Source organism: Ambystoma mexicanum, chromosome 1p (assembly GCF_040938575.1).
Source record: "Ambystoma mexicanum isolate Mex_15411 chromosome 1p, UKY_AmexF1_1, whole genome shotgun sequence".
Lineage (NCBI taxonomy): Eukaryota > Metazoa > Chordata > Amphibia > Caudata > Ambystomatidae > Ambystoma > Ambystoma mexicanum.
In genome coordinates this window covers 992,043,300-992,067,190 of record NC_090921.1, presented here as the reverse complement: position 1 = coordinate 992,067,190, position 23,891 = coordinate 992,043,300, and the positions used below count along the sequence as shown (strand labels likewise).

The following is a 23,891-nucleotide window of genomic DNA, read 5'->3' as shown; positions in this document are numbered from 1 at the left end:
TCTGCAAATAAGTTGGTGTTTTAAATACCCAACGTAACTTGCTTGTTCATTTGGTTATTACCTTACTGATGTGGCAGGTCAATATTTGGGCCAGGTGATTGGTGTAGTCAAAGGCAGAACTCCATGCTATGCTGGAGGGGGGTGTTAAACCACATTCCACACAACTGCAGCTTTTTTGGTCCTAACCTTTGTGATTGGGGGGGGATACTGGAATTGGGCTTGCTTCTAAAATTTGAGAAACCTTGCTCGATTATTCGGTGAAACCCTTCTAGAAAATTCATGTGCATTTGCTCAAGTATTTGACTGTGTTCTAAATATTCTTTTAAAAGCAGACTTGGGATTTTAGGGAAAGGTTTGGAAATGTTTAGTATTCTGAGAGAGTTTCAATTTCTGATGATTTCTTGCTCTTCTTTTAATGTTCTTCAGACTGCCACAGCTAATGGACCTGCTACGTTCCAACTATGAAGCAATGATTGACCGTGCCCATGGTGGTCCCAACTTTATGATGCACTCTGGGATCTCCCAGGCCTCAGAATATGATGATCCACCAGGACTCCGTGAAAAAGCAGAATACCTCTTGCGGGAGTGGGTAAACCTGTACCATTCAGCTGCAGCAGGCCGGGACAGCACCAAAGCGTTCTCTGCATTTGTTGGACAGGTAGAACTTTTGGAGAGAAAGGTGCTTTTTATTTGACATAAGTAGGCAGCCACTTAGAACGAATATACTGTGTAACAGTGTATATTAAAGTAAAGTAGACCTTTCTTCTACTGTAAATGGTCTTACATGCAGATAGTGTGTAATTTGAAATTTCTGTATAGTAATAAGATTAATGGTGCAGTTCATTCTGCGGCCTTCGATAACAATGTGTTGATCATCCGTGTTAGGATTTTCTTGGATCCCAAGTGCTAGGTCAGAAAGCCCTTTTTGATTATACTTTTTAAAAAATGTTCTCCCCGTCAGTGTGCTTACAATTTTGTTTCCTGATTGATTTTATTGTGTTAAGGAAATCTCAAATTAAGGGTCCCTGAAATCTGCAACTCTTAATGTAGAATAACTTCCTTCCCAAATGACTCTTCTAAATTGTCTTCAGGCGTATGTTTGGCTTTGGAAACTTTGAGCCACCAGAGTCTGCGGTGGGGCGCACTGCTTCTCGGCATTGGCTCTGATTGGGAACTTTGGTTCCCAGAAATGTTGAAGGTGCATCATTGGTCCCTCCCGAATCGCCCGTTCCAAAGTCCTAAAGACTTTGTTGTTCAAGGACTGCAGGAATTCTACCTGTGTCTAAGCGGTTTCATAGATGTTTGGATCCTCCAGTATAGTCTTTTAAAGCTGCACAGATTCTAGGGTATTCCCACCTGTCAGATTGCTGCACTCCAGTACCCGTCAAGATAATTTGATTTTCATGTTTTCATTTCCACCAGCACGCTACTGCTCCTTTTAAAGCTCATGTACATTTAAGCCATTGAGATGCACCCAGCGCTGCCAGCCCACATTCTACACTTAGCAATTTTACTTTGATATTTTTCTGCTGTTTGCCAATGAACACTTGGGTAGAGCTCCTGTTTTTCTGCTTTACAAGTTACGGTTGTTAAAAATATATTTCTGGCTTCCAGATTGTGGCAGAACCATGGACTCGTCACTTTTCAATGCATTGCATTCTCCTGCAGATTTCTCATCTTGATAGATCATCCTCTGCATGTCAGCTGCTTGGAAAGCCTCTGCATACCTCTATTCTGCCACTCCAGGACTCTGGATGTGACGTTTTAGGGAGAATTCGCCGAAATGGGCTTTTTTAAAAATATATATATATTTTTTTTTTTAACAGATGTTACAAATAAAATTAAACCTTTACAAAATGTTACACGATACATAAACCAAATGGAACATTAAAGGGAGGGAAACCAAGAAGAAAAATATTAAATACTCTCCCATAATAGCTAACAATACTCTTCCCTTGGAGGGCTACCTCAACTATACCTCTCCATATTTCTTCAATCCTCAGCCTGCCTAAAGGTAGTTAAAAGATGTCTTTATCAATAAAACAGCATTAGCATTATTTTTAGCTCATTCCGTATCTTAATTACAGAAGATTTCCCCTTCCCCTTTCTCATTCTCTTAACTATCTCCGGAGGTTCAAAGTGCTCAATATATCTACCACTGCTGATGTCTAAAGCATTTTGTGCCCTATCATTCTCTACCATAGGTTGTCTGATGATCTATCGTTCCCTGAAACCAGTGCTCCAGATAATATTTTGAGGTGGGAGTATTTTACGCATGATTTTTCAAATTTGAGAGTAAATGCAATTTCAAGGGAGTAAAAATGAGTTTTCTCCTCTGCAAAAGAGTAAAATTTATCCAACACATACACCAAATGCATACGTAAAATCAGAGCCATAGACCAAAAGCGTTGTAGATCAAAGTTGTCTGGCCTGTGCAGAGCCCTTCACTCCACATGCAAACGGCACATCCCGTCTGGGCACATAGTAACAGCATGTGACATCACTCCACTTGATAATGGCATATATCCTCCCTGAGCATGCTAGCTATGCATCTCCTCTTGACACATACCAACGAGTATGGCATGTACTCTGTCTACATGGTAAAGGCACATCTACTTTCAGCATTTTCAGAGATGTGCTGTTAGCATTTGAAGAGCAAATTTGTGTCATTTGTATGTGTAAATTGCATCTTTACACTGTGCGCATTCTAACCGCACATCTCTATGGATATGCTAATGGCAGACATTGTTTTCACGTATTGATAGAACATGTTCTGTTTAGCAAGCCTGATATTTGTACACGTTGACAGGACATCTCTACCCAGTGCTCCAGATAAGATTTTGAGGCAGTATTTTACTCCCTAATTTTAAAATTCGAGAGTAAATGCAATTTCAAGCGAGTAAATATTAGTTTACTTCTTCACAAGAGAGTAAAATGTATCTGAAATGTTCAGACATTTGGGGAATAAAACCTCAGTCCATGCATTCAGCCAGTGATGGAAATGAGGATTTAAGGCATGATTGCAGGCCTTGACTAACCAGTCAGTCAACACTGAGATGGTAACTGGACCATGGAGTGTGGGGTGAGGTGTGGTAAGCTGCACAGTGGAATGGTTCCTGCGCCACCAGTATGCCTAAAATCATGGAAATGCAGAGAGTGTGCAGCTTGTGCACCTTGTATTTACCAGCTGTGCACGCAGACTTGAGCTACAGTTTGTGGTCATTTTTTAGTGTGGTCCAAAGCTCCAATGAGGAAGGAAAACAAACTAACCAGAGGGGAGTCTCATTTTTAATTGTGTAAATGTTACCAGGGCGCGGTTTCCCAATACAGAGAGGAAGCTAGCACTTTTAATGACAGGAAATAAAGAGCAAACTCATCCTTGCTAAGTTTCAAACTCGCGAACCTCCTGTAAAACTATCTCTGCAGCAGGTGCATTATCCCAGTTGGTTTAACACATACTCTGCTTCAGTATTCAGGGTGCATGTAATACCATTCTAAACAGACACACGCATACGCGCATATACATGCACTTGCCAGTGTACATATTTGTCTGGTCTCCAAGTCGTACAAACTGCCTGAAACTGGACTTTATAACCAAGGCCTGCTATCTGTTGGCTTCACTTAATATAGGAATCCCATTGCACATCCGTACTTCATTTCTCACCTGATGTTTTAATAACACACGGTATAGGAATAATCAAAGATTAGATAAATGAAAGGCTGGGCCAGTATTGAGGGCCTATACCCTGCCCCCTGCAGGATACATGCAGGTGGCGCTAAACCCATTTAGCTGTTTTATTGCATTACAAACAGGTGCAGGATTCTCTAAATACCTTTTGCTTTCGAGAGCAATGCTGTACAATGGGGCAAATCTGCTTGAATCCTGAAAAGATGCAGTGTCTCGTGTCCAGCAACAACTGGCAAAAGCACTGCAGAACATGAGCTCACACATTGTATTGCGAGACCCGAACCTTGAAGCAAAATCCAGTCAGACCTCCCCCGCTTATACTTTTCTCATCAGGTTGTGCAAATGATCAGCGGATACACAGTGAAATCTAAGAGCAATACAATACAATGAAAATACAAGGGCAAACAAATGATGGCGAGTACTTGTACAAAATACTAAATTGCTTCTTGTACATAGCCTGGGGAACACACTCCTCCAGTGAGGGAGCCTCCCTAAGGGGTTACAGGGAGTCCAGGCATCGCCTGTTACCTCCATGGCCCCGGGTGTCTGGCTGTCCACTGGACTCAGAATTGTTCTGGAGGGCATTTTGGCCAGTGTTCGATGCAATGTAAGAACACTGAAGATGCCATTGCCAGTCAAGTAAGGCCAGTATTTCCCAATGCAGGAACACTAGTGCTGCCTGAGCCCAATTACGCCATTACTGATGCTATAAAGGAAACCCTATGGAAAGGACATTGTATGTACCACCAACCTTGCCCATCCCACTGTGTGAACACTTCTGCTGGATGAGCTGCATATGGGCTGCACATTCTACTTACTATAAGAAAATGTGCTGTGTGAGCCCAGTACTGCCGTTATTTGCCTCAGTAAGAACATGCATGCTGCCCCCTTCCCTAAGCCTCTCTTCAGGCACCACTCGGACATTTGCTGCCATGGTGGCGGAACCTCCCATAATCTCCTGTCCTAGGTGCAGGCTACTGCCCATTCTGCACAAGAATTTGATTCAATCTTCAGTTCCTCACTTGCAGCCATCGCCCTCTTTCACCTGCTGTCCTCCACACCAGCGCTCCTCCCTGCTCCCTGTTGCACCTTCGCTTGCATGTATCCTTGCACTTTCACATCCTTTGCTCACACTTACACCATCCTTGCCCTTGCAAGCCTGCACACTCGCACACCCTTGCTCATTCTCACACTTGTGCTAGGTCTCACATTGCCTCACATCTGCACACCCAGGCATGCTCGCACACTTGCTTTTTATTACCTATGCTTTTCTTACACACCCTTGCATCCACACACCTGTTTTCAGACCACTGCCGGCTACTACAAATTGACATTTTAAAATCGCGCTGACAAACAGGTTTAAAAATGTCAAACTGCAGAGGATCAGCACACAGGTGACTGTTGGCCCTGCAGAGTGTCCTGTACAGGAGAGTAGAAGATCCAAGTGCTACGGCTCCGATATCCTTTCAGTCTACTGGCATAGAAATTTAATTTTAAAAATGTGCTATTTCAATTGGGAATGAATGGGCCACGGACCTGGTAGATTATCTTGCCACTACTGTGTAAAATAAAACAAAAGTTTGAGCCGATTATAGATAATTATGGTTTCCAGAAGGAAGCACACCGTCTGACAGGGGTAATTTGGCTCTCGCCATTACTGACCTAACTCGGTCGCCTAAATCAGCAGAAGACTTCTTGGACTATAGAAGCTCAGAAACGGCCTAGTGTCTTAACTACCCCGACACGTAAAGCTCACTCTAGAAGTATTTCAACATCTGAGAGAGCGTCCTCGCAGGAAATCGTCTCATTCACCGGCCCCAAGGGACACCTCAGCAAAGACGAATCGTCCAAACAGATCTCCGGAAGTTCATCAGAACAACCCACACAACCATGTGCAATCTCGAGAGGCAGATGTGAACAGGAAACTTCAGATCTGCATGTTCAAAATCGAACAAATTTCGAGTAAAGACACTTACATGATCTTAAATAGAAGAACAATTTTGAAAATTACATCTTCGACAGACTGTCTAAAGAAGATGAAATCCGCTGACTTCAAATGGATTCAGCCTTACCATTCCGACAACAAGGCCAAGGCCTATCTGTTCGTACACGCTGCACCATTACAGGACCTTTCCAAAAAGGCAGGAGACTAATTAAAATCCATGGGGTTTTTGCTAACAGAAATAGATCTGGAAAACACCACTGCTAAGACAGAAGACAGGGTCGCTACTAGTAGTCACAAACCCCGAACTCCGGCCCATAACCTTTCGGCACGGAGAGAAGTCCTAAAAGCGCATTTCTTCGACTCAGCGGTCAAAACCAAACCATCTAGGGGCCAAAATCAACATAGACGCCGTTCACCGGAAGTAACTCGCTGGACAGATAAGTATGCCTGCTCTCCGGAACCATCTCGACGAACAGATCATCATGCTCGAACATATGCGGCAGTAGCATCGGACTTCTCCAATAGAAGAGACCATTATGAGAAGAACAGGAATACCCTGCCCGAACGACGTATGGACAAATTGCGTCCATATGGCTCGAGACACTCCACCAGAGCCTATTCACCGGCTACAAGAAACGACACCCAAAGAAAACATCGGCAAGTCTCACCAACCAGGCACAGCAAAGATACATCCGAGATCTTGGAAAAACAATCGCTATCAGGGGGTCCCTGGAATTGGATCAAGGGCGCCCTGAGTGTTAAATGCCCAAGATAGCAACCATCTTCCGAGACCGGCGATTTGTGTGTCCAAAAGACTTTGACGCTGGCATCTTGGAATACGAGAGGACCCTCATTTAGTGGAACCCAGTTCTGTAGTTCTATCATCATTTGACATTTTCTGTCTTCAAGAGAACTGGCTCCAAGAAAAACCATCTATGGACGGCTACGAAATCAAGATCTCGCCAGCTATCAAGGGCATGCTAGACCGCCCGTCCGCCGGTCTTTTAATTGCGGTCCGTTCAGGGCAGAACCTGAGAATCATCAAGACCATGAAAAAGTCATATGGGGTTCTGGCAGTCCTTATAGAGTGGAACTATGAAGGTGATACTACACGTCAAAACAGTAAAAGCCGTACCAACCACCCTTTAGCGTTAATAACTACATACTGGAATCCGCAAAGAACAGTAACAGACTTCTGCCAAGCCATGGCAGAAACCATGGATGAAATCATGCTGGAATGAAACTCCCCCTTTGCAATAATTTGTGGAGACCTTAATGCTAACTGCATCCACCCTAACCAACAAGCTCTTGCGGATGCTCCCACGACCCAAGCAGAACACGGAGGCAAAGCATGGATGAACCTTATGGCTGCCAGAGGGCTCCACAATGTGGCTTGGATTCTGGGCAAAGACATTCATATCCCAACTTGGGAAAGAGGCCAGTCGATGGCCACTCTAGACTACATCTTTGTCTCGCAGGCCTTAATCGATGAAACTCGCCAATACCAGGTGGTGAAAACCGAGGCAAGTGATCATAATATGCTCACTCTGGAATGGTCAGCAGATGTCAAGATGTGTAACCAGTATTCCCCATCAATCGAGACAAATTTTCAACAGACCAGGCTTCGCCTCACCGCGGCTAATGTGCGGTCTTTTGCGCAGCACTATGCAGAGACAGCAAATACTTCTAACACTTCCGCAAAGGTACAGAGGCCGAACTACCTTCCTCTTCTGATTGAACATAGAACCAAGTCGGGGACAGGGAAGACCATTGCTCCATCTTTCACTCATGACTATGATAAATTCATAGCAGCGAAAAAGGAGTAGTTAAGAAAACACACGCAGAGCAACTTATGAAAATACACGGGCAGCGTGGGACATCTGGGATCACCACAAGAAAATCTATAAAGCTTGGATAAGATCAAGGAGAGCAGCCATTTATCAAAACAACGCAGAAAAAATGCTAAGAGTTATCATTTAAAAATAAAACTGCCGACTTTTGGAATTTGGTAAATCACTAGTGGCGGAAACAGCCTGGGTTCAATTCTTTACAGCACTGTTTGCATCCCCGCATTCTACAAGAAACCTGCGAGTAGAGCCGACGCAGTCCCCTTGGGCCGATCTATCCGACAAAGCAGACAAATCCAGGGCCATTCAGAAGTTGAAATCCTCTAGAGCCCCGGGCCCCGATGGCCTTTCAAACTTGGATCTTAAAACTCATATCAAGGAATGGGTTCCCTTCGTTAGCCTTCTGTTCAAACACTGTGCTGACAGCAAGAAAATCCCGCTATCCTGGACCAAAGCCATAGTAATACCGATCTACAAAAGAGGAAGCCGAGAAAAACCAAGCAACTATCGGCCCATTGCGTTGCTGGATATTCTGGGAAAACTCTTTGCCTCCCTACTGCTGGACCGTTTCTGCTGCTGGGCGCTTTCGGTTCCCTGCAGAGATCCCTTTCAAGTCGGTTTCAAGAAGAACGGAAGCACGGTGATTAACATCCTTATACTAAACATCCTGAAGGCAAAAATTAAACAAGGGGCTCCGACGGTATACGCAGCTTTCATCGACCTATCGCAGGCTTTCGATAAAGTAGATAGAAAGCTTCTGTGGAATAAGCTGAAACATTGGAATTGCCCTGAGGCCATCCTGAATCCAATAATGGCGCTGCATTCGAACACCACGCTTATGGTTCGTCTGAACAAACAAGGGTCGCTGTCAAAGGAAATTACAGCCAAAAGAGGAGTCGAGCAGGGCTGTCCCTTGGCCCCGGCCCTGTTTTTAGCCTTTTTAGGCGATTTCAAAGACTCAGAACCTATGGTGCGTTCCTTTCCCCCGAATTTTGGTGGCTCCAAGCTATCCCGCATTTTATATGCAGATGACATGATTCTGCTTGATCAGACGCCCATTGGCCTCCAACGCCAGCTGGAAAACGTAGCCCAATATATGGAATCCAACAACTTGTCCATAAACAAGCTAAAAACTAAAATCATGATCTTCTCAAACCGCCCGTCGACGAAAATCATCAGGCCCTGGTCGGTCCACCAAACAAAAATCGAAGTGGTTTCCCAATTTAAATATCTGGGAGTAATTCTTGATGGCAGCACTCATGACGCCAAAATGCAGGACCATCTTTGGGCAAAAGCAAAATCTTTAACTTCGCAATTAATGGTGGACCGCAAGTATGGCAAATTCTCTTTGATTCCGGCCATTCATTTCTACAAAGGAAAAATGGTTCCGGCATTGACTTACGGTATGGATGCCACACTTTCCATACCTACTTCTTTTTGGCAGAAACTGGAAGGTTTCATCTGGAAATCTTTTCTTGGCCTTCCTAACTCTGTTCCTATTGCGGCCGTAAGAAGAGAGCTGGGCCTTCTATCACTAAGTGCCACGGTGAATGCTTTGTCTTTAGCTCTATTTAGAAAGACTCTTGTAATAGACGGTCTCCCCATCTTCAACATCATCGCCCAAGAGATGGCTTCCTCAGAGTGCAAGACTCTTGTGAACTGGGCTGAACGCCAAAAAAATAAACTGCAGGAGATTATGGGCTCCGTGGACGATCTGATCACCAACCCAGTTAGTCGCCAAAAAACTGAAGGATCTGGATTGGATAACAACCAACGACCAAGTACAAGCATGTAAGCTGCTGACCCATCTTCCTCCTACGTTCAATAGACTGCACACTCCTCTAGCCTATTGTTCGAAATTTCCAGACAGAAAATTAAGATCTACCTTTTTAAGAGCACGTTTGAATTTACTCCACACAAGAGAAATCTTGACAATAAGACAACAAACAGCCACAAAAAGCTGCAGGCTATGCAAAGTCTCAGACTCTATTGAGACAGTTTGTCGCCTTCTTTTGCATTGTCCCTCCTTAACGAATGAACGCACCGCTTTCCTATCCCCTTGCTGGCTCGACCCCCGTCTGATAGAAGAAAATACTTGGTGGTGTCGTCTCATTTCAGGGGAGAAAACCCGTTGGGTGATAGCCTCAGCCAAACTGTTGGAAGCAGCGTTTATTAAAATCAATGCCGTGGGATGTAGCGAAATTTAACAAGTTGCTTCACGCTACCTGATTCCGCACGATGTAAGGTGCCTCACGGAAATATTTCTTTGTTACACACAGGTCAAGCGTAGTCTACCTGTTATCAGACTTGAATTCTGCATTCTGCTAACTTGTCTAGTTCGCTTGATATTGCTGTTTGATGTTCAGCCTTGTAAAAATCATATATTTTGATTATACACAAGTAAATAAATAAAATAATTATGGTTGTTGGTAGGCTTCAAGTTCAGATCACCATGTATTCCTTGACAAATGCTGACAAGTCCAAAATAAAAGGGGGTTGGGTACTACCAGGGCAGAGTAACCTACATTAGGGCTAGTAACCTACCTTTAGAAAATGCTACTCATTTCTACGCAGCCCACCAAGTCGAAAGGAATTTCGCGAGTGGCACTGCAGTGTCTTCTAACGAAGCTTGCGTGTGCATATACTAATGGCTCATACTGCAGTGCCATTTACTGGCAGAAAGAGGACTTTTAAAATAAAGAATTAGTGACAATCCTGCGTAAACAGTACGCATTTAAAAGTGAAATGTGACGTAATGGCAAGAATTAAATGCGTAAAAAGGACCTATACGCCCCTTATCTGGGGGGCTGCCTGAAACGAATCTCCAGTTTTTCCACACTCGGGGACCACGTGCCTTCACATTCCAGAAGTAAATGCCAAAGGGATTGATTTGATGGGAGTGGCACAGACTTCTGAGTTGAATTGCTGTTTCTCCCTGTTGTCGAGCTTCCAAACTTTCACCGGTAGGCAGCACGTTTAGTCTAACCCTTAGAAAACTATTCCTGATTTTACTGTCCGGGTATTTCTCCAGATATTGTGGGAGAAATCCTAGTTTGTTGTCCACTACCAAGAATGTATTGTAAGCAGTTGCAGTCCTTACCTTTGTGATAGTACCTATCCAATCTAGTATTTCTAATTCCCGTTTCACCTTTAAGGGGTTAGCAATGAGTGTTTCGAGGTCTGACTATTTTAGCCAAAGCGGCTTTCACTCTATACTCTAACCCTGCCAATATTCTGGACTTTGAGTGATTGAAGTGCTCTTTGATGTCCTCGTCGAGTGAGGCTGGTCTAGAACTTAAAATCTCTCTGTAGAGTGAGATTAGTTTCCATTCTTCCAAGCATCGTAATGATTTTAGGCCCAGTTTGTACCGAAGATGCCACCCAGGAGTACTCCATGGTAAATTTAGGGCCCCTTTCCACACTAAACCTTCTAGCTTGGAACAATTTGTATCCCTCAAATGTGGTTTGGCTTCTAAACCGTAAAGTAATTTCTGATGTCTGTTAATCTGCTTAGAATCACATGCTGTGCATAGGTCCGACATCCAGTGGTCACTGCGGAGTATTGCATTTTGTTTTTCGTAGTCGAAAAGGGGACGTCGACAAGGCGTGTCTGTAACACTATCCCTATAGTGACGTGCGCTGTACCCACAATCCCTCACGTGTCGAGGTCCCTCAGATTGTTTTTTTCCGCCCAGCTACTGGTCGCCTTTATGCGGAGCTCCTCGAGAGACATTGCCAAATAGTTTCTTCGACCTTTGGTCGTTTGTTATTAATATCAATAACGTAGATCCCTCCCTCGACGCAGAGCCGTTTCTCCGCCGAGCAAGATCTTCGACGGAAGGACGAGCGGAGGGTCAAAAGGTGGGCGACCTACGCCATGTCTAGGCCTGACTCCTCGCCCGCTGCCGCGTGTGACGAGGACAGTGACTACACTGCCCCCTTAATGGAGGCTGTAGACCTCTCAAAGGAGCGTTCACGCTCCTCGTCGTCCGTCCCCGGCCCCGACAAGCCCGGCTCACGCCCAGCTTATGGGGATGAACACGCCGGCGACAAGGACGCACACAAACACCAAAGCACATACCCCCAGGCACACATTCGTCGAAGACAAAGGTACCCATAGCGCCAACGGGGACGCCGGGCCCACCGACGTCTTCCGCCGACCGTAAGGGTCGTCAGCCCTCCCCGCCACCGCTCCCACGACAGGCGACTGGGCACTCTAAAAATAAGGGAGCTACCACCAAAATTTCCGGCGACGTGCATCGCAAGAGCGCTCACGTTTCCAACAAGGCCTCGACTAGCAAAGGCTCGACGTTTCATAGCGCGACGGCGACCGATCCCTCGGAAGAGTATGATCGCCGAAAGCCTTGCGCGCATAGCGTCTAAGGACGGCCAAAGACGTACGGCGAGTGCAACGCCGAAAACCGCGCACAAGGCCAAAGATACGCCGAAGGCGCCGGAAAACAGATCAGGCCTGTTCCCGACGCCGACAGAAGGCCCTAGCCAGCAAGAAGGATACTCAGAAGGCGAAGGCTCTCTTTCTTCGACGTTATGGGACAGAACCAGACTATTACAGGAGGAAGAAACCCCCTTTTCTTTCCCAGACCGTCCTGGCCGACCTCAGTGGACCTTTGAAAGCTTTCAGACCTGTATGGACAAACTAGATGGGTGCCCTGTCTTCTGGGATGGACATGAACCTAAGAGACCAAGAAAGGCACCCCTGGAGAGTCCAAGGGCTAAATACCAGAAGTTTTATAACCCCATACAGGAGGACATAGACTCTTACAATCCCACTGAGGAAGACACCTTCACCTATGTTGAGGACCAACAAGAAGAGGAAGGTTTTCACGAGGAAACTAACCTATGTGAGGAAGGATTCCAGGAAGACACAGGCGAGGGCGACCCAAATCCCTGGCAGTCACCGGCTAGGTCGACTGACACAGGCAGTAGCAGTATAGTCATCAGGTCTACTGAAACTACACCAGTCAGGAACCCTTCGCCTGTCGATCAACCCACCTTCAATGCACTGTTGAAGAAGGCAGCAGCACATTTCGAGATCGAAACTGGGGAGGTCACCCCAGACACCGATTTTGTGGAGAGGATTATCAAAGAAAAAACCCCCCACTAGCCAGGTTATACCCATCCTCGCCTCAGTTAAGAGACGTATTACACCTTCTCTTTCCACTCCGGCATTGGTGAGAGGGGTCAATCCAAAGATTGAGAAACTGTTCTCCCCCTCTCAATCAGACCCATTATATATTAAGGGTCACTCAATCCCAGACTCCCTGGTTTTGACCAACACCAGGAAAAGGGCAGGAGTCCCACTATCTACTAGCGAGGCACCCCCAGATAAAGAGGGGAAGATGCTGTATGCCCTAGCCAAGACAATCGCCACCTCTGCAGCATTCTCTACAAGAATCGCCAATAATAATACCCTATTGGCAAGCTACGCCGATGCTCAATGGGCTAAGCTCAGACACGACATCGAAGAAGCTCCCGAACCCCTAAGGACTCGTTTACTGACTACAGTTAACGAGGGCTCTCTGGTCAATCAAAGCATCGTCAAGAATAACCTCGATGCAGCAGAGACGGCTGGCCGCACTTTGGTACAAGGAATTTTACTGAAGCGTCACGTTTGGCTTCGCAATTCCGGACTTAAGGCGGAAACACAAGCGTCCCTTATTAATAAACCCATAGAGGAGTCCAACCTCTTTGGGAGAGCAGTGGATGACGCGCTGGAGAACGCGAAGAAAGAATTTGATACAATAAAGACCTTAGACCAAATTTCAAAACCCCCTAACAGGCGGGGATTTGGTAATGAGCGCTTTTTTCGTGGACAACGCCAGCAACAAAACCAACAACAACAGTACTCTGCCAGCAACTACCAAAGTAATGGCGGCCAGTACGATCAGAGGGGTCAACGTTGTGGCAAGGGAAGAGTCCGGGGTTCCACCCCCAGAGGCTCTCAAGCCAACAACACCACCAAGTGACGCGAAGATTCGCGTCCCCTCCCATGCAACGCCGGTCGGGGGCCGGTTAACATCCTTTCTTCCAGCATGGGAGGGAATAACATCGGACCGCTGGGTACTTTCCACCGTAGCCCGCGGCTACTGTATAGAGTTCAACAGTTCCCCAACATACAGACCCCCGAAGGGACGCCGCATGACACCAGAACACCTCGCCATCCTTCTCCAAGAAGTGGACCAACTACTGGAAAAAGGAGCCATAGAGGTCGTGCCTCTATCTCCGGTAATGGAAGGTATTTATTCAGTGTACTTCCTTGTACCCAAAAAGGATCTAACCATGCGCCCTGTATTAGATCTGCGCCCAGCGAGCAAGTTTGTCAAACCCCAAAAGTTTTGTATGGTGACATTACAGGAAGTGATCCCACTGCTATCACAGGGAGATTACATGACAACACTGGACATGAAAGATGCATACTTTCATATTTTAATGTTGCCAGCACACAGAAAATACCTAATGTTCATGATCGAGGGCAAACACTACCAGTTTAGAGTGCTACCCTTCGGTATAGCATCTGCACCAAGGGTATTCACGAAAGTACTGGCAGTGGCAGCGGCCCACCTGCACAGGTTATCCATCCCAGTATACCCTTACCTCGACGACTGGCTCATAACAGGGGATTCTTACGAGACATGCTTCTCAAACACCCAAAAGACTGTAGACCTTTTGTTCCAACTGGGCTTCTCCATCAACGAGAAGAAGTCCAACTTAGACCCCAGCCAAGTCAAACAATTCCTAGGGGCTCTAATTCGAACAAAGGACGGCCTCGTCTTCCTCTCCGAGAGGGTCCAAAACATGCTGTTTCAGATCCCCCAATATGTGGCAGGTCGAGAGGTGACGGTGCGCAAAGCGATGCGATTGCTAGGAAGGATGGCGTTGTGTATTTATTTGGTACCTCACGCGCGCATGCGCCCAGTGCAAGAGTGGCTCAACAGCCAGTGGTCTCAGGCCAGCGGACAATGGGACGATCTAGTGGTGGTCTCGCAAGCCTTGGTTCTCTCGCTACGGTGGTGGACAAAGGAAAACCTGATAATAGGGAAACCCTTTGCCACACCCGCGGTGGAGGCCACTCTAACCACGGACGCATCCCTCACAGGATGGGGGGCTCACCTATCCCATCAGACTGCGCACGGAGTGTGGACTCCGAACGTAGCATCCAAGCACATAAACCTACCGGAGCTACTGGCAGTGTTCAAAGCACTAAAAGCCTTCCAGGCACACCTACAAGGGAAGACAGTGATGGTCCTTACAGACAGCACCACAGCCATGTACTACATCAACAAGCAGGGGGGCACCCACTCTCCAGGACTGTCCAAGCTGTCCCAGAATATATGGAAGTGGGCTCTCAAACACAACATGTTCCTACTGTCACAACACGTACCAGGGGAACTCAATCTGCTAGCAGACAAACTCAGCAGCAGAGACTTCCCCCTGCCCGAAGAGTACGAATGGCAATTGCACGAAGACATCGTCTTAGACGTCTTCATGCAATGGGGATTCCCGGAAATTGACCTGTTCGCAACTCTGGAGAACTCACAGTGCCAAAGTTACGCCTCCAGGTACCCCCAGAACCAGTCCAAGGGGAACGGTCTGTCAATTCAATGGTCAGGGAAATTTGTTTACGCCTTTCCCCCCCGACTCCCCTTCTTAACAAGGTGGTGCACAAGATGCACCAGGAGCAGGTTACCATGATACTAGTTGCCCCAATGTGGGCCCGGCAGCCATGGTTCGCTCACTTGATGGAGATGTCCCTATCTCCCCCAGTGAAACTTCCCTCCCCGTACAACATGCTGTCACAGGACAAGGGTAGGACACTGCATCCATGCCCTCAGACCATGAACTTAGCAGCCTGGCTCCTGAGATCATAGAATTTGGACATCTACAACTCCCGCAGAGATGTATGGACATCCTCAGGGAAGCCAGAAAACCTAATACTCGCCACTGCTATTCTAGCAAGTGGAAAAGATTTGTCATCTGGTGTAGAGGTAAGAGCATCAACCCGGTTGACTGCTCTCCCACTAACATTGTTCTGTACTTGACCCATTTACTGGATTCAGGTCTAGTGTTCAATTCCATTAAAGTCCACCTAGCGGCACTTTCTGCATACACCACTTCCCAACTTAGTGTCGTGGTGGAAGATACCAGTTATCAAGACCTTCATGGAGGGGGTAAAGAGAATACACCCTCCGATAGCTAACCCAGCTCCCGGATGGGACTTAAATGTGGTACTTTCTAGACTCATGGGCCCTCCTTTTGAACCCATGCACAAGGCAACTCTTAAAGACCTCACTCTTAAGACTGCTTTCCTAATAGCTATCACCTCCATTAGGAGAGTAAGTGAACTACAGGCTCTTTCTGTCCTAGACCCCTTCGTAACAGTTCACAAGGATAAGGTGCTTCTACGCACACACCCAAGGTTTGCACCAAAATTCATCTCGAAACGAAATTCCATGTAAACCAGTCAATATAACTACCAACGTTCTTTCAAAACCCTTCCAGCTTGGGAGAAAAGAGTCTGCATACACTAGATGTACGCAGAGCTGTCATGTTTTACATGGAAAGAACCAGACCACTGAGAAAGACTAATCAGTTCTTTGTCTCAGTGGCAGCAGGAAGAGAAGGAGATGCAGTTTCAAAGTCCACTATATCTAGATGGATTGTTCAATGCATCACTCTCTGTTACACTCTTGCTAAGAGAGAACTACCCTTCAAGCCAAGAGCACATTCCACTCTAGGCACTGGGGCTTCCATAGCGTTCATTGCAAATGTTCCCCTTGAGTCCATCTGCAAAGCGGCTACCTGGAGTTCTGTGCACACCTTTACAAAACACTACTGTCTAGATGCACACTTAGATCTGACTCCCAGGTGGGACAGGCAGTATTAAGACATCTTTTCTCTACTGTTCCTTCTCATAACCCACCGCCAACTCCGGGTACTGCTCGCTAGTCTATGCACAGCATGTGATTCTAAGCAGATTAACAAACATCAGAAGACAATGCATTACTTACCGTAAAAGCATTTCTGATGGTTGTATCTGCTTAGATTCACATGCGCCCACCCTTCCTCCCCGCTCGGATGGAAGGAACATAGACACCTTTCTACATCTCTCTCTCTTTTCTGTACTCACTCACGTATAGAAGGCTCCCTCAGGGCAGAAAAAATACAAACAGAGGGACCTCGACGCGTGAGGGATTGTGGGTACAGTGCACGTCACTATAGGGATAGTGTTACAGACACGCCTTGTCGACGTCCCCTTTTCGACTACGAAAAACAAAATGCAATACTCCGCAGTGACCACTGGATGTCGGACCTATGCACAGCATGTGAATCTAAGCAGATACAACCATCAGAAATGCTTTTACGGTAAGTAATGCATTGTCATCGGGACTATTTTTGCTGTGTAGTATTTTAGCATTGGTAGAATAGAAAACTTACAGTATTTGGTATTGATTTTTTTCATGAGGTACCAGGGTGAGGGTTTTAGCAAGGATTTCATGTTCAGACTTGTAGATTGCTGGGCTTGCACGTATCTTGTATCCTTAGTATGTTCTATGTGCTAATTCCAGTCTACCCTAGAGACCCCAACTCTTTTTGCTGGACTTTTTAATTTCTAACCTGGAGAGTGAGATTTTTCCCACTTTTTCACACTCCCTATTTTTCTGTAATTTCAACTGTTTCTTTTGACTTTGGAGTCTGACAAACTCCATATGCATCATCTTTACATTGTGACACACTGCACCTTCAGTGCAGTGGCACAGGGAAGTCTCGTAGATTTCCCAAAGTTTTAAATACTTTCTCTGGGATAAACTACTGTTTCTTAGAGCAGTGAAGTGAAATTGACTTTCATTGCAGTTTGTAACTTTCTAGACCCAGCACACACTATCTATAGTAATAATACAATAGGGTGCTGGAGGGGTTACTTAGTATCCCCTTTGTCTAGTTTCTCATGTAACATTTTTATGTTACCCTTTCTGCAATTAATGGCTGGTGGCAGTGGTTTACTTTTTCCTACCATTGTGTTTTTAATGCGGGCTGCAATTGCAGCCGCAGTAAAACACCCATGGGTGCCCATTTTCGTCAAAACGGCCCCGGTCTTCTTTTTTCGCCATTTCTTGTTGGAAAGGTCTTTCTTGGGATTCTCTGCATGCCAAACCAGCTTTGGTCCCTTTGTTCGTTTTTTCTTTGGCGGGTTTCACTGGTGAAGCCCGCCTCTGGCTCCAGTGTGTCTGGCAGGGGCAGGAAGTGAGGGAGCTGCCCGAAACTCCCGGTGCTTAATCCCCTTGGTTACAGGAATGCACCAAAAGGTTATTGGCCGGCTGTCTCTTGTCAGAGGACAGCCGCCCTGCTGTGAGAGTGACAGCTAGGCTGGGAATGAATGGGACAAACCTGCTTAAAAGGTAAGGCGTTTTGCTTGGAAGGCAGTCGACCAATGGACAAAGGAATCCGAAGAAGAACTTGAGATGCTTGCTGCAACTCCTGAACTGTTGGTTCGCCTGGTGAAGCCCTGCTACATTGTTGAAGCTCTGAATTCACCTTGACTAGAGAAGCCCTGCAAAGGACGACTTCTCCCCTTGGGTTGGTGGGACCAATCAACCCCAAAGTGAACTCGTCTGGACATCTTCTTGGAGCTGGCTGTACTTCCATTGCTGCTGCAGGAACCAAAGTGCCATGGAGAGGAACACCAGATGGAGTGCATTGCTTTTAAGTCGGACCTGAGCTCCAGAAAGATCCTCCGGACTTCTATTAAGCAGGACTGACCAGGCCTGAGCCACCTCAACAGAGTGCTGGACCCCGGATGCGAGGAAAGTCCATTAAGGTATCAGAGAACCGCAGTGGTGCTGTTTGCGAGTGCTGCGAGGAGCTGAAACCGCAAAGTGCCACTGATCTGAAGTTTGCCCATTGCTGCCGGCTACCTTCCATTTGTAGTGCAGGAGTCCCCAAACATCCTGCCTCTTGTACCCACGACTGAGGCCCAGAAACACAGGATCTGCAGACCTACCCAGAACTGAAGCCAGCTGGAAGCAGTTTTTTTCTAACCAATGCTACTGTAAACCTTGCTTGTTCTCAGTTGAGACTTGTCTTTGTTGCCATGGCAGAGTTTCTTGCAGCTTTCCCCCCTCACAAGCCTCCCAGCTTGTGGCCCTACATTGATTTTATTTTCTACAAACATTTCTAAAACACTGTGCAAAACTTTTAACCTACCTGCAAGTGTTTCAGCTCCCCTATACGTTTGCTCAACTAACATTGGCTGTCCTGGCTTCCCGAAAGACTCTTCTTACCTCTGACTTTGTTCTTCACCTTTCCCCAGGAAAGGGTTAACTTACTTTGCATTGGAGGTTTCTATAAAGTACTTACCTGCTGAAGAATATTTGTTAACCATTGTTTTCTCGATATGAAACTTTTCCTTTTGATCTCCCACTCAGTATTGCTCTAAATGTGCCAGTGATAAATCAATGTCCACAGTATCCTAGTTATTTAAGTCACCCGAGAGTGTAGGAAGTATCTGTGTGATCTGATTTAGTGAAACAGTTTGTATTTATTGAAGTATATTTTGTTATGATTGCTTCCTTCTAAAGAAGGATTATTCAACTGACTGTTAAATAAATTAATAATTGTTTAATCAAGAAACCTTGAGTGTAAGAGTTTATTTGAATACTTGTCACTGTGAATCTATAACAATCTTACTGCTCACATTGACCACTCTTGAGGTAAGCCTGGCTGCTCAGCCATGCTATCAACCTGTGTAGTACACACTTGTACCAAAGTTTGGGTTACCTATTGTAGGGAGAATTCTCTGTTTAGGGTGCATTTCCTAACCTAGTCCCCCAGCAGCTTTGCTGGATTTTTTGGGGTTTATTTTTTTCTCCTGCCAAGAGTGAGACTTTTACCCTCACTCTTGGGCATGATTGGAGTGTGTTTCTTTGAATCTAGATGTGTTTAATGGGCTATGGGGTCTTTTACTCCATAGGGCTTCATGTGTTTTTGTGATGTGTGTTACACAGCACCCTCCGTGCAGTAACACAGGGGTGTCATAGTGACCCCCCAGTATAGACTCCATACCCTGGGACTGACTACTGTCTCCCAGGGCATGTAAAGTCACCATTGACTTTACTAGTCTTAAATTCTGAATAGAACCAGTACAAAACATCATATTGTGGACGTACTGGCTGGGGCAATTCAATTGCCCGGGGTCTGTTAGTCGAGGGGGCACGTCTCCGTCCCCCCTGATCGAGTTTTGGCTGGTGGCAGTGGATACTACTTTTTATATTCAACCGCAAATATTTTCCTGTGGGATTTCCCATTGTTTTAGGCTATCTTTATTTAATTATTTACGGTAGCCTCGAACATACCGCCGGTTTATTTAATTAATATTAATTCTCCGGTTGGTATTTGTTGCCAAAACTTGATTCTAAAATGGCGTTTGTGTTCTCTTCTGTGACTCCAACCCAAGTCGAGCCCTTTGTTCCACTTTTTGGCGGGCTTCTCCACAGAAGCCCTCCCAAAGTGGTACCACTCTGTCTGGGGTACTTAGGAGGGGTGGAGGGAAATTTAGGCACCCTGGACTGAGTTGCCTAGGCAACTCAAGTCGCACTCCATCCTGATTGGCTCACCACTTAGCATGTTTGAGTGACGGCTAGGCTGAGTGTATGGGGGTTTGCTGCATAAAAGCAGGGCTTTGGGGACTGGAACTTCAGAAGTCGCCACAGGACCTAAGAATCCGACCAGGGAGAAGCTGAGCCGACCTGCCACGACACCACTACCGGTGGAGCCCTGCTGGGCTGCCTCAGCACTTTTCCCAACGACAGAGGAGATCTCCCGCCGGAGAGTCTTCTTCCATTGACTGGTGGGGATAACCATTTTGGCCGTCTTTTCGCTTTCCCGACGTACCTCGTGGCCGCCTTGCCCATGCCAAGCACCCCAGCAACCGGGATACCACGTTTTACCACGACCGCGAAACAAAGGTACCACCTTTAACCGGAAAACTCTGCGGCAGGTTTCTGCCCTGGTAGTGCAATGACCTTCATCTTAACTCCAAGTCGAGATCTTCTCTTCCCCTGGTCGACGACGCAACTTGCACCCACTACCAGGAACAACTGCCACTGCTGGAGGATCCTTCCCACTTAAGGTACCGTGTCCCGCCTGGCTTCCCTTGCTACCAACTGTACGGGGTAGATTTAGCCCCCGGCTTTCGAACCTGGGTTAGCCTGGGACACCCTGGCTAAACTTTCCTAAGCCTCTCTAAACTCTTTTTGAACCCTCTGCAAGACTTTCTAAGCCTAGTGTAACTGTGATCTTGGGCGCATTTGTGCTCTGCTCTCTCTAAGAGTGGGCCCAGCCTTTGGACTTTGGCTCACCAGTGACTTTTGCTCTTCTGCCTTGCTTGTAGTGTTCCTGAACCTTAGAGTGGTGTACCTTTCCATATTCTGTCTTTCTCCCCCCCCCCCCTTTCTCACAAATTTATTGGAGTGCAATCTAGTTAAGCGCTCACCTCTGTATGAAAATAAGTGGTGTTTTACTGTGACTTATCCGATAAGGAAAAAGGGGTGTATATATTACAATAGTAACTGTGTTTAGAATATTTTACAATAAGAGTGCTGGAGTGTTTCAAACTGTGTGTTTTTAAATAAATAATTATATACTTTGATACCAAAGCTCTGGTCAGTGTTTGCTTGTATTGTTGTATCTGAGTGCCTATTGTGTATACTTTGCATACTGCCTAACTCTTCTTGAGGGAAGTCTGACTGCTCAGCCACAGCTACCAGGTAAATCTGGGTGGTACAGACTGCTACCAAAGTGGGTTTACTGCCAACACCTGTAGTCTTAAATCTTTTGCAGTGGTCCCTAAGGGAACTGCACATGTTTTTGCCTAACACCTATTGCCAGGAGGACAGGGTTGGTGCAGTCTTCCACCGGGTACTGATCTTGCCTAGCATGACGGATGGTGGTGGCTGCAACGAGGGCCTTTGCAAGAGCTGGTATATCCACTGGTTAGTTCAGGGACACTTCCGAAGGCACAGATCCTTGAGCAGGGGTCGAGACTGCTTGTTTCAACCAGCCCAGGGGTCAAAGCAGGAGTCGTCCTCTGGTCGCTACCTAGCTGCTGCTCTTGGTAGAGGACGGCTGCAGCAGCCCTGATTTTATCCAAGATTTAGGATGGGAGCATGCCCAACCCCACGAATAGTAAGGATCTGTAACATTTCAAACAGGCAGCGGCTATTCAGTAAAAGATAGGCACTGGCCATAACATCTGCTCAGCAACAGACATTCAGGTGCCCAAATGTGTACTGGAACCAGACTGTCCCAGCCCCCACATCTGGGCACACACAGCGTCCCTTTGCCGTGAAAGCAGCAGCTTTTCCCGGGAAAGGGCATTCCAACTAGGGCACTTCCTGAAGCAAGAAGGCAGGAATTGCCAAAGAAAAATATGGCCAAAGGACAAGCGAAAACCTGTGGCACTGCAATCTTAGCGTGCTAGCCAATTTTACTAGTCTTTTGCGGTAAATGCAAAAGTGCACAGGTAAAACTGCCAAAACATGGTAGAAAAAGAACTGCTGTCACCAGCTTGTACTAGGCACTTAATACAAGTAACCAAAAAGCTGTTGCAGAAAGTTATAAAGATGTGAAGGATCCTAACGGCACTTCACTTTACGGTGATGTGTGCAATTGTAACCATAAAAGACATTTGCAATCTCTTGCCTGATCAAGTTTCCCCAAAAGAATGAGCAAAAAGGGCAAGGGTTGTAAAGCACATGGTTTTACCTGCAAAAAATAGGTACAGGGTTTAAAACCAGCATAAGGAAAGGGTATCCTTTAGAAGTATTTTGAAGAAAAGCCGCAAAAAGCAAATCTTTTCCTAACCCAGGCTGCTTACTGAAGTCACTTTTTTTCTCTGCCTTCAGACAGAGCAAGAGGTTGAATGCATGAGGGACAGTGGTTTAAGTGGGCCGGGCCCGGCAGTCTCTAAAAAGCGGGGCTGATCTGGGGCCCCCTGGTCCCACCACAACATTGACGGGACCCATTATCCCGCCGCAGCAGGGGATGCGCCCGCCATTAAGTCAGGCAAGCTGACACAAGTGCCAGCGAGCCACTGTGTTGCTGTGACTGGCTGGCACTTCGGTCAGTCTCTGTAAATGCCTCTGGTGACCACTCATGTGAGGGGTCACCAAGGAAAGTTACTGTCCCCTTGTTTCCCCAGGTCGCTAAGGGGTCTTTAACCATCAGCGAACCTGGGGATTTCTTGACATATTTCGGGGTTTATAAAAGATGGCTTGAAAAGTACACAATTCAAGCTATCTTTTATAAAGCTTTGCCGACTGACCGAGGTGCCTCGGGCTTGGTTCGTCAAAGCTTTATAAGAGATGGATTGAACATGGAAATGTTTTAAAAAGATGGCTTGAAAAGTATGCAAACCGTAAGGTATGCACACAAATGTATATAAATGTTATGTATTTGTGTGCATACCTTACTATGGTTTATGTAGTTTTCAAGATATTGTAAACATAGAAAAATGTTACATATTTCTATGTTTAGAAACGATGGCTGGCATAGTACACAAACCATAGTAAGGTACGCACATAAACATATAAAATTTCCATATATTTGTGTGCATACCTTACAGTTTGCATACTTTTTTCAGGCCACGCCCACCCCCCAAATGAGGGCCCCCCCCATCGATTTCTTACCCCACTTAAAGCTCTGAGGGGGGGGGGGTTTTCGCCTCCGGCAATCTTGCGGTTAGAGCAGTAAATGTTTCACTGGCTGCATTTTTCTTTGGCCTCTGGTCTTCAGTCTCTGGTGAGGCTGTACACCTACCTGATTAGTTGAGGCTGTAATTCACGATGTCAAAGAAGCATCCCGGCAGATTTTAGTCAGACTGTTTGACAGGTGTTGGCTATGGACAAAGTTGGAGTAGATTTTCATTTTTCTGTGAAATTCTCTGGATCTGAGAGTCCCGAGTACTTTTTGCTGTACTCTTGGATTTTTTTTTTACCAGTTTGCCTGAGTGAGTGGGACCCTTTTTCCACTCACTGATTCTGTTACTCTACCTCTGGGCACATTTTTTACCCCTTTTTTGTAATACCTTTTAGGAAATCTACTATTTGTTGCAGCACACAGCACTTACTGTGCAGTGTTGCTGTGAGCTCCTTGAGCTGCCCGTTTTCTTTTCCTTGCAATAACGGACACGGGCAGGAAATAGAAATTCCTACCTGACTTTTTTTGTGGGATCAGTCCACCCCATCTTATGCAGAGTGGTGAAGGGACGGAGTTGAGCCCTTTTTCCATTTCTCCTATAACTTTCTCGTTACATTGACAAGTTAATCTGAATGGCTGGTGGCTGTACTTTTTTCTCGTCATCTCATGATGACTTGTCCTTTCTTGAGCTGCCTTC

General features: G+C 46.1%; 1 protein-coding gene across 7 annotated transcripts in view; it reads left to right on the top strand.

The window, feature by feature from the left end:
- CNOT1 (CCR4-NOT transcription complex subunit 1) overlaps window positions 1–23,891 on the top strand; it is a 2,171,110-nt gene that overhangs the window by 1,693,649 nt on the left and 453,570 nt on the right. For 5 of the 7 annotated variants that reach the window (XM_069654650.1, XM_069654658.1, XM_069654635.1 and 2 more), the window contains one exon: window positions 427–679. In XM_069654650.1, the coding sequence (XP_069510751.1) occupies window positions 427–679 (253 nt within the window). The remainder of the gene's footprint in view (window positions 1–426; window positions 680–23,891) is intronic. The other 2 variants (XM_069654642.1, XM_069654624.1) reach the window with 1 other exon arrangement.